This window comes from Diachasma alloeum, unplaced genomic scaffold (assembly GCF_001412515.2).
Source record: "Diachasma alloeum isolate Michigan unplaced genomic scaffold, Dall2.0 Dall_scaffold_00212, whole genome shotgun sequence".
In the NCBI taxonomy this organism is placed as follows: Eukaryota; Metazoa; Arthropoda; class Insecta; order Hymenoptera; family Braconidae; genus Diachasma; species Diachasma alloeum.
In genome coordinates this window covers 502,123-513,112 of record NW_021680377.1, presented here as the reverse complement: position 1 = coordinate 513,112, position 10,990 = coordinate 502,123, and the positions used below count along the sequence as shown (strand labels likewise).

At 39.5% G+C, this 10,990-nt stretch overlaps 2 protein-coding genes across 4 annotated transcripts in view; one reads left to right on the top strand and one right to left on the bottom strand.

The window, feature by feature from the left end:
• LOC107036959 (28S ribosomal protein S5, mitochondrial) overlaps positions 1-10,733 on the top strand; it is a 17,510-nt gene extending 6,777 nt beyond the window's left edge. The window contains exons 1-5 of one of the 3 annotated variants that reach the window (XM_015255244.1): positions 7,543-7,683; positions 7,791-7,892; positions 8,725-9,072; positions 9,644-10,074; positions 10,277-10,733. In XM_015255244.1, the coding sequence (XP_015110730.1) occupies positions 7,611-7,683; positions 7,791-7,892; positions 8,725-9,072; positions 9,644-10,074; positions 10,277-10,675 (1,353 nt within the window). In that variant the 5' untranslated portion in view covers positions 7,543-7,610 and the 3' untranslated portion in view covers positions 10,676-10,733. Of the gene's footprint in view, positions 1-7,542; positions 7,684-7,790; positions 7,893-8,724; positions 9,073-9,643; positions 10,075-10,276 lie in introns of those variants that run through there. The other 2 variants (XM_015255245.2, XM_015255246.2) reach the window with 2 other exon arrangements.
• Positions 597-6,720, bottom strand: LOC107036961. The gene is made up of 3 exons (XM_015255247.2): positions 4,985-6,720; positions 2,943-3,749; positions 597-2,226 (listed from the first exon to the last, which is right to left on the bottom strand). Exons 1-3 carry the CDS (start codon positions 5,325-5,327, stop codon positions 2,192-2,194), a joined length of 1,185 nt encoding a protein of 394 aa, XP_015110733.1. The 5' UTR covers positions 5,328-6,720; the 3' UTR covers positions 597-2,191.
• Positions 10,734-10,990: the final 257 nt, after the last annotated feature.

The window sequence follows — 10,990 nt, the reverse complement described above, 5'->3', positions numbered from 1 at the left end:
GGGGATTGGTTGTTTGGGGTTTCTTTGGAGGTTTTTGTTTACGTGATGGGGCCGACTGATGGTAATGAAGGGATGGGGATTTTTGAAGGGTTCTGATTGTTGGTCATTGTTGGGATTAATTATTAATAATTATAATCTATATAATAATTTTCAAGATTAAATTATCAATTATTTAGTTAAATAATAATTTAATAATTCAACTGTTATGCGTTTGTGTGGAATTTCTATGGGTCGGAGGGATTGGGGGAGGGGGTTATGAGGTGTTGTGGAGGGTCTGAGGGGTTCTGATGGGGTGACGAGGGTGGGAGGAGGTTCCCAAAATACTGGTAATGCTGTACGAAGACAATTGTTTCTGTGATTGAACAGAGGGAGTTGTTGTTGTGGGGGTCATTGGTTGGGAGGTGGCACGACTCTTGGAGGCTTGATCCTCGAGGGTGACTCTCCCCAACTCCCTGAGAATTCTCTCCCACGGAAAAACGACGTTTGCATACAAACGACAGAGTTTTGTCGTTCATCAGAGTCAATGTTTACCCAAATTACTTGAATAATTTGACAAATATCATTATGGAACTTAAATTATCTCAAGAAATATCACCTCTAGTATATACGAAATATTTATATTTACGAAATTAGTCTTTCTATACAATTTTCTCATTTTTCCTTCACGCTTTCACGAAGATTCATTGAATGTGTAAATTATTTTATCCATTAGAGCCTGAGTGAATTTGCCTTATTCATCTTCTATTTTCTACCATTTTTGCTTCGAGTCGAGTAAAAAACTCCCCGAAAATAATCACGTTTTTTTTCTCATTTAAATAAATATAAATTCAAGTCAGTGTCACGTGTTTTGAGTCCTACACGCATAGATGATGACAAAAAGATATCATTAAAGAATTAAAAAATGTATATGTACATAGGAGTCTAATGTACATCGAGCTGTTCATTATTTTCCCCCGCAATGAATTTGTTAAAAAATTTTTAGTGTCACTCCGAGATATTTTAAGGCACACCTCACGCTCTGTATCGTTCAATTTCATAATATATATAATATTTATTTAAATGTCCTCATACTTCTCGATATTGCATAAATATGTTTCCTCCGTAATAACCAAGAGAATGAAAAAAAAAAAAATTCTTACTCCTAAATTAACCAAAAGTCGCTACAAATTCTCCAATAATAATAAGAATATAATAGATCTAATTATGTATAATATGTAATATCTGTTTCTGTACATAAACCTATGTCTTTCTTACGAATTTTTTCCATTATCTCAATTACAATTCCCAAAGATCCCTAAAAGACCTGTAAATTCATTAAAAATTCACACTACTCACAATTTCTCATCATTTTAGTTTCCCTAGTCGCAAATAATCGATGAAATAAATCAATTAACCATTAATCAGAGTTCATAAAACAGCAATGTGAATGGGATGCAGATGAAACGAGGAAGGCTAGTGACTTACTAAAAAAAAATCATTTTTACAGTATAAAAAAACAATCTGAGGAATTCTTAGAATCTTGATAAATTCAGAGCGTAAAAAATTAATCTCTAGTTGTGATTTATTCACTGAATTTCAACGTGGGAAGATGATTACTCTTTTGGTTGATTCGGCAAAGTGATTGAACTTTGCTATTAATTCGAGACCCTATCACCTAATGGACGTTATCTGATAATTAAAGAAATATTCAATCAATTTGTTCTCATCCTAATAACGAAAGAATTGAGTGATTTATTGACGTTATCATCGGCTCATTGCACTTTACCTCAAACGTAGTCTGTTTTTTAATACTATATGCACGAAGTTTGTAAATGACTCGAGATGATTAAATTTGTTCTCAATGAATTGCAATGGAGCTGAGGGCCTTTTTCCATCAACATTGACAGACTTTGCATTACGATTATGTACAGGAGTGTCGACTCGGATTCGCATTAGTCCTGGGAATTATCTTTCCCCCTTTCCCCCCTCTCGTGAGTTTGATTTTTTCATTTTTACTCATTCCCGCTGGCTCTCGCGTTTTCAGTTCTGATTTTTTTTCATTCTTATGGGTGATTTAATGTTGTAGAAAAATACTAGTGATACTCATTGTCGTTGCACGGGCAGTGGGGCTGATATTGATAATTTATTCTTCGCTAAGGCACCAAACGTTGTTTTTTTTTGTTACTTGGAGGTTTTTCGGGGATTTTGAGATTCAACCTGCATGCTTCGACAAATTTAACGGCACATCTGTAACAAATTGAGGGGATTGTGGAGATTAGTTAAAGTGGGGCCTTGGGTGGAGGTCATTAAGGGGGTGATTACTACTTCGCACTTATTTGGAGACAATTTTTTTAGAAGAAATGAGATTGATATGACAAAAATTGAATAATTCTTGAAGTTTAATTGTCTCAACAGCTTCAGAATCTCCGAAATTCTCAAATATTTCATAGAAACTTTAGCAGAATTTACTCATCTCCTTCAATGAATTAATTGTTAAATGTTATTAAATTCTGAATTACGTGAAGATTCGTAGATTGATGAAAAACAATAAAATAGGGTGAAGGAATTAGGGCATTTGGAGCTGAATTATTTTGCCTCCTGAGCAAAATTAATTTAGCGAAACGTCGCTTCTTTTGACAATGTAATCACCATTGTTGTTATCTCTCCAAATACCCTGATTCCTTCACCTGAATTTACAAATATGGAGATGATTGAAAACATCAATAGTAAAATACTCCAGAAAATCGTGCAAAATAATGCGCCACTTCCTAAAATTCCGTAGTAAACTGGTAAATCGTAAAACTTGAAATTCTAAATTTCTGGTGAACCACCTATCCCCAACCCCCCTCACTGCCGAATTGATTTAATATGAGAATACGATATTAAAAAAAATCAACTCGTTCTGTTCAGTTACGTTTTACCACTTCACTCCCAATTTCATTGAAACCCAGAGGGATAAATACCTGATGGAGGCGTTAGAGTTTGTTCCCTATAATCCTTATAATGATGAACCGGTGAAGACGATGGATGTGGAGGTGGTGGGGGTGGATAGATGGGCAGAGGTGGTGGATAATGAACAGGAGGTGGATAATGCATCCACAGTCCTGGTCTGTATGGTCCAGGTGGTAGCATTGGTACACCATAAATAGGATGATGAATCGATGTATTGGCAGAAGCAACGAATGGATCGATTCTACCCCTAGGATAGGAATGACTCGACGAGTATTTAACAGCATTAGTGTCCTCGAGTTTGAGGAGATTTCTGAGGAAGCCAGGCTCTGGACTCGGTTTGTCCTCACCCAAAATACTGGTGATGCTGTACGAAGACAATTGTTTCTGTGATTGAACAGAAGGAGTTGTTGTTGTGGGGGTCATTGGCTGGGGGGTGGCACGCCTCTTGGAGGCTTGATCCTCGAGGGTGACTCTCTCCAATTCCCTGAGAATTCTCTTCCTCGGGGAAACGACGTTTGGGTCCAAACGAGAGAGTTTGTCGATTATCAGAGTCAATGTTTTCCCTGGAGTGACGTTGTTGCTCTTGGCTGGTTGCTTGTGCCTCGTGGGGGTCTCGATGACGAGGGGCAGGGGCCAAGGGTCCAGGGGACGTCGACGAATTCTCGCCAGCTGGCGTGACGGTGCCGAGAGACGATTTCGAGGATCTCGACGGTAGTAGAAATTAAATTCCGTTGTCACGCAACGTCGGGGGTGAGTCTGCTTCCAACAGTGATCTCGCTGCCATGGACTCGATTGGATCGAGGAATTGTCGTCAGATACTGAAACAGCAGTGATCGTACTCGTTAATTAAATCAATTTGCACGTCATTTCCTGCTATCATGTACAATTCATTGCTTATTTCATTTTATTGAATTGAATAAGATTTCTTCTCAACTAATTTTGTCAGATTTTTAACTCAGTTGAGTGTTATCATCGTCATTATTCTTATTATCCCTTTCTTCTGTACAACCGATTGTCTTTTTTACTCACTAAAGCTCACTCTCAGGGAAATTCGTGAAAAATTGGAAATTTTCAACAATCATCATAAAAATCAAACCAACCAATATAGCTATCGTAATCATCTTTTAACTTCGACTTAATGGCATTAAAACAAACATCTTAAGCTATGACTGAATTCATTTGCAGCATGATATTCAAAGATATCCCCGGAATTCTGATTTTCAAAAAATACAAAATTTTTCCAATTTTCAAATTAATCAAAATAACGATTATTGCTATCGCCTTCACCTTCGAACTCGGTCAGAAGGACATCCAAACAGATTTTTTAAGCCATCATTCAATCAATTCAGAACATTTTTTTAGTTATCGTGGGACAACCGATTTTCGAAAAAATTCAAAAATTTTAAAAACTGATCGACGAATCAAATTTTAATTAATGACGATCGATAGGGCTCAACAATACCTAGGGTAGGGTGGGGTAAAATGGACACTTTTGACTTTTTTTGGAATGTTCATCACTCGTTGAATTGTTCATGAAATGGAATAATTTTATTTTTTAATAAAAAGAACAATGATTCCTCTTCGTGACGAGCTTAGACCGAGCGCAATTGATAAATCTGTTCGTGAGTTACGAATGTTTTTAAAAAAGTCAAAAATGTCCATTTCAGTAGCGAAGCGGTAAACCGGGTCAAGTCGGTTTTGACTATTGGCCAGTTTTTAACGAATATGTGGGAATCTAAAAGAGATAGAAAAATGTTTGTCATGACCTTTTTTAGAGTCAACTGAGGGTTATAAAAAAGGTAATGAGCAAAATTTTGCTATCTCTCTTAGATTCCGAGATATTTGTCAAAAAATGGCCAAAAGTCAAAATCGACTTGACCCGATTTACCGCTTCGCTACTGATTTTACCCCATTCTCCCCTGCATTAAAAAAAAAGATTCAGTTCCATCCGCACAGACAGTCGATATACAATCCCAAAAATCCCAAAACTCAAATGAGAACGATTACAAAGCTTCCACCGAGACCCAAAAATGAAGAATAAACCCAGCTTTACCACTGAGTGAAGTCGAGCTCTCCTGTCTATTCGGTGTTGTGCTAGCAGGAGGCCAAAAAGTCTTCTTGGGCACAGGGAACCACGTCGTCCTCTCGCCGTCCCTCCTGTGCGACAGCTCGAGAATAAACTTCCCATCCTTAAAGAACTTCAACCTCCCCCCAGGTGTGGGCAAACAATTACCCTCAATTCTCCCTTCTCCCCGTGGACTCGCCTGTGGCGATGAATTTTTACCATTGGCCTTGGCAAGGGCTGGATGCAGGGCGGGAGGATCACGCGAGCACATCTCTGTCGTGCCCCTCACGTAGTCTACGTGAGTGGGACATTCTGAAGACTTCTCCCGCATACTGTTACCCTACCACGACCCATCCCTCCAACGTTTAACCTCTCATCATCGTCTCAGCCCAATTTCCCAAAGTCTCCAGCTCCTTCCAGTATTTCCAATTCAACTCTGCTCGCCTTCCCCACTTGTCCCCTCTCTGCAGCTCCCCAATCCCCGAGTCGATCCAAAAAGCCCGAAAAACCGCTGTCACATCACAGAACAAACACCCAAATAATCCCCTCGAGAGTCAGCGAGAGCAGTTGTCAGTAGACACTCTCATCATCAGCACTGGAGCCCCAGGAAGTTGTCCACGAGGTTGGAGGAGGTGCTGGTGTCACGAGCCCCCACAAATGCCCATTCCTGGCACTTGGCACGGGCCCCCAGAGCCAGGGCCAGACGACAAACCCCCGAAAAAACGACGAGACAAATAATCCAGTTCCTCTCCTCCCCAGTTAAAAACTAATAACTTCAGTGTTACACCACCCACGCACCAGCTCTCAGTGGCCCTTCCCCACAGCCTCCACTCACCCCACGGACTCCCCGAAAATATTATTCTGTTATTCACGTCCCTGTTTCACTCTGCACTTCACTGAACCCACTCGATTTTCCACTGATTTACGAAATTCCGTGGTCTGGGGCCAATGCTCGTCCCCAGCTCGATGCAGTCCCAGGAATTTCGACTGCTCGCCCTCCTCGTCGTCGTTTCCTCTCTTGCTTGCTTGTTTCCTCCCTCGTCCTCGATTGACACGAGTCTGCAGACCAACGATTAAAATTCACGCAACATCGATTGCCGATCCATGCTGGATATGCTGGATGTTGTTGGGACGATTCTGCTGGGAGTCAGCGAGCTCTAGCTGAACGGTTACGATTTTTTGTCGTGTGTTGGAGGGAGATATCACTGGTGAAGGAAGACAGATATTGTTGCATTTGGCTGATACTAGGGGAATAATACCGTCCCCGAGGAGGAAGAGGTTTCCGCGCGTCGCCGGCTGAATATTTTTCTATCCAATTTCACTCGTCCAATCGTTTTCATACAACCGTCCACCATTTCTCGTTTCTCATTCCTCTTATTTTAACTTTCATTTTATCCTCCCTGCCCTGGGATTTATCCATTCCAAATAAACGGCTGTAACTATTATTTATCGCTAACACGAGTTATCGTTCGTACACTGGTTATTGGGCATCAAGTAGAGGTTGTGGGGCACAACGGGCTGGATTTTAATTGGAGGATTTTGTGGGTTGTGATGGAAAATAATGGAGAAAAAAACGTAATAATAATAAACGGAAAGCGGAACCCCCGAGAAATTTTCTCTCGTGTCTACGTCCCGTGGGTTTGGCCCTCTCGCTCTTTGGGGGGTATCTCGCTTGCACTTGGGTAACGACAACACTCGGCGGTTCGGAGTCCGGGGGCATTCCGCTGGGTTGAGGGACACTGGTTTGGTTCGTTACCACTCGGTCCTCGGCGATTTGGGCGGTGAACCGCGGAGGAAAAGTCGCGCTGTCTCTCTCGGGAGGGTGTAGGGGGCCCGGGTTTTAACGGTTTTAGGGGCCGGGGGGTCGGGGGCGCGCGGTTCGCCTCCCACGTCTTGGGGATCGTTCGTGCTTGTTGCGCTGCCAACCGCAGATCCCGTGGAACTTACGGGTACTTTGGAGCTCTGAAAAGTTAGCCCCTGATTATTAAAAATTCATTATTTTGACCATGGGAATCCATTGATAGGCGAATGATAGACAATGATTGACTATAAAAATAATTTGATAGATTGAATTTTTTTTTTATGAATTTTCAAAAAATTGTCATTAAAGATAGCCCCTCTTTTTTTTTAATTTAATGATAGAAACTTCTACTTGGGCTCATTCCACGCGGAACTTTGGTTTCAATTGAAAACCGGAGTTGAAGGACCAGAGACTCCTGGAGCCCATTGTCCTCCTTGACAATGTGGTCACAATTCTGCTTTTCAATTGACAACAGACATCATCTTTAGGGACATTTGTCATGTTTAGAGATTGATGCACGCCGTTTCTCGAGCCGCTCTTTCATTTAAGCCCATAAAAACATTCATATCTTGTCAGTGATATCATTGGTTGGCCCCCAAGAGTAGTTAGTTAAAAGGCCACTTGATCGCTCCTGATCGCTCCCACATCTACATTGCAATCTCAAATTGCAAATTGTTTGCTAGGTTGTTCGGAATTATCTAGTCATCTTAGTTTAGAAGATGACATCTTGACCGCTAGAGGGTTTTCGTCGATTGTTGTTTCGGTTTTTCTCCTCGTCGTTGAGGACTGTCGGCAGTTCTTCAGGGTTTCAGGATGGCTTTCAGGATATTGAGAGCCTGTGGCGCTCTTGCTGGGCCCAGGGTGTCCCTCAACATCCCCAAAACTGGTGGGACAACTCTTCGATCGTGACATTCTCACGGTTTTTAGATATTTACGAATTCAGGAGCTTCTCCTAACCTAGAAATCAATTTCCGGACGTTTTATTGTTTTTAGGATTGCAGAGGGGTCTTCCAGGGAGTCAGTGCGCCCTGGAGACGATCAATGAGGCGTCTCCAGTGAAGAGTTTCGTTCGGAATGTGTCGTTCTTCAATGAGTGTAAGAGAATTTTTTTTTTATTTTGCGATTTTCGAGGGAGACAGTTTGAGAAAAAAATTGAGAGAGAAATTAAAATTCAGATTGGGATTATTTTTATGATGACCGAATCTCAAGAGAGTGCAGTCAGCACTTTTAGGAATTTATAGATGAAATTTTTGTCACACTTTATTTTTTATCAATATTCAACATTTGTGGAAATTTTACTAAATTTATTAATTAATTACTAATTCATTAATTCATTCAATTCATTTAATTTGTGTAAAATTTACTAAATTTACTAATTAATTACTAATTCATTACAAAATAATTTACGAAAATTTAACGTTTTATGAAAAAATTAATGGAGACTCGATGTCAGTTCAACTATTCCATGAAAATCAATAGAAATCAGGAACATTCAAGTGAATATATCCTCGTATTTTCACTTTTGAAACTTCAAGTCAGTCTGGGAGTTCTTGCTCTCCTGGTGTGAAATCTGAAATTTCATTAAATAAAATTATTTTATTTCTCAAAATCCATACATTTATAAAATTCTACTAATTTTTTTTATTTATTAAATTACTCTCCTGAAAATTGCCAGTCAATTATCCACGAAATTTCAATTTTTTCCAACAGTGTGAGACAAAAATGTCTATCATTTTTTATAGAGAATTTTTTCAGCTTCAGAACACGTCTCTCAACAGTGAAGAATGTTGAAGACCGTTTATTTAATGAAAAACGTTTATTTAAAATAATGTAGGCGTTTCCCTTGTTGGAAAATTATTCTTACGTTAGAGTATTCCCGAAGAAACTCCTGGGGATTCGTAGGAATAAAATTATTTCCATGCTTCAGACCCTGCTGACCATCTCTGGAAGTCAGCAACCCACGTGAGCAATGCAGGAAGAAAGAGAGGTCGTGCAAAATCCAGGAGAATCATAAAAAACCTGAATAAAGGACAGGTCATTGGAGTTGGCAAGAAGAATATGCTGTGGCCGGGGCTGAACGCCCCAGTCATGAGGGGGAGGGAGCTGGTGAATCAGCAGAAGCTGCCGGACAACCCCGAGTACGAGAAGAAGATCTTCGCTGCCAGGGATGCCATAATCAAGAAGAGGAGGGTCAAACTTTCTCCACTGGAGAGAGGGTGGAGTGGTGCTAAGCCTGGGGGAAGGAGTATTGGGCCTCCTGATCCTATTGGAGAAGGTCAGCTTGCGAAATCTTCAATTTGAAATCTTTGAATACAGTTTTTGGAGATTTTCAAAATATTCTTTATCTTTTCAAATTATTAATTATCTCTAAACTCTTGGGTGAGGCTTTTTCAAACTTTTTGAGTCGGTTTTTGTAGCTTAGAACGTTTAAATAATTAATGAAGTGCTTTATGGTGAGAAAATATCAGTGAAGTATTCTATTGGAGAAGGTCAGCCACGAATCCTTTAATTTCAAATATTTAAATAGAGTTCTTGGGGATTTTAAAAATAGTCTTCATCTTTTTATATTTTTCACTAATTAATGAAGCTAAATGGAATTATTTTGTCCTTGCAAGTCTTCAAAAACCAATTAATTTCTTCTCATCTTCAACTTTTATTATTAAATAACTGGAATTTTTTAAAACTGAATTTCCATTTTAATCGCCAAGGAATGAAGTAAAGTGTTGAGAGCTTATTGGAGATCATCAATTCATCAAATAAATAATGAATAAATAAATAAATAAAATTAATTACTAATAAATACTCATGATGATTTATCATATCTCCTTTTTAATTTTTGTCATCAGAGAATTTCGAAGGTTTTGACACCCGAATCCTCGAGTACAAATTGGTATCCGTTATGACTGGAAACATGGGGCGAAAGCGAAGAGTCAGTGCAATGGTGATAACAGGAAATGGCAATGGTCTTGCTGGTTTCGCCATGGGGAAAGCCCCGGAGGGTCGACCGGCATTGAAAATGGCGAAGAATCGAGCTGCCATGAAGCTCATTTACATCAACAGGCACAATGAGCACACTGTGTTCCACGACTTCTTCTGTCAATTCGGGAAGACCAAGATTTTTGTCTCGAAGAAGGCGGAGGGGTACGGGTTGCGCTGCCACAGGGCTATCAAGACCTGTTGCGAAATGATTGGGATTAAGGATCTTTATGCCAAGGTCGAGGGATCTCTTCGGCTGCAGCATATTATCAAGGCGTTTTTCGTTGGATTGCTGCAACAGGTGAATTACTTAATTCATTGATTAATTCACTGATTTTTACTTGATTATTTTCTGTTGATGAATTTATAAATTAATTAATTGGTGAATTAATGAATTGATGAATTAATAAATTGATGAATTAATGAATTAATGAAAAAACAATTGGATTTAACAACAAATTAATTAATTAAATTTTATATTTTCGAATAAATTTCGTTTCTAGAAAACACATGAACAATTAGCTGAAGAGAAACAACTTCACGTCGTGGAACTCAGGGAGGAAAATGGCAATTTTCCGGTGGTCGTAGCCTCTCCCGCGATCGTAAGAAAACCCGAAGAAATTTCCTCCACAGAAGTCATGGACTTTAGTCAATACGTGATGGGTGGCAAGGTGGTCTACAGAAAAAAGAAATACCCGCCGTTCTACACTCGTCTGCCATCGTGGACCATTCGCCTGCGTAAGACCGCGTATCTGAGGAATAAAGAGGACGTGAGGATTCGGCTTTACGCTGAACACGGGGAACTCAGGAGTTTCATGACTGATAAATACCCTGAGGCCAAGCCCACGCTGTGGAGTGAAGTCAGGAAGCAAAGGGCAATGGCAGCGCAATCAGAGGAATAAATCGATATCATAATTATGTATATAATGGATGTTATGAATAAACAGAAAGTTCTGAGTATTTTGAATTATTTAATTTTAGTTTTTAAGGCCGAGGCTTTGAGAGAGGGAGAGGAGTTATCCTGGAGATGAAATTGAGATGTTAAAAAAATTGAAGTCTTGGGGGAGATTTGGTTTTTATTACAGTAAAAAACATTGATTTTTATTTTTTGTTACTTTACAATTTTTCAGGATTTTTTATAAATGAAAAATACAACGGCAACTGCATAAATAATTTCTGTTTTCTCAAGATAAAAACTGATATCTCAGTTGTATTTC

What these genes read in the sequence shown, in the direction of transcription:
- LOC107036961 (XM_015255247.2), bottom strand. Translation starts at nt 5,327, where the DNA reads ATGCGGGAGAAGTCTTCAGAATGTCCCACTCACGTAGACTACGTGAGG. An exon ending in GAGCTCGACTTCACTCAGTG is followed by an intron (nt 3,750 to 4,984) that starts GTAAAGCTGGGT and finishes CTGCTGTTTCAG; the next exon opens with TATCTGACGACAATTCCTCG. An exon ending in AACTCTAACGCCTCCATCAG is followed by an intron (nt 2,227 to 2,942) that starts GTATTTATCCCT and finishes AATTTGTTACAG; the next exon opens with ATGTGCCGTTAAATTTGTCG.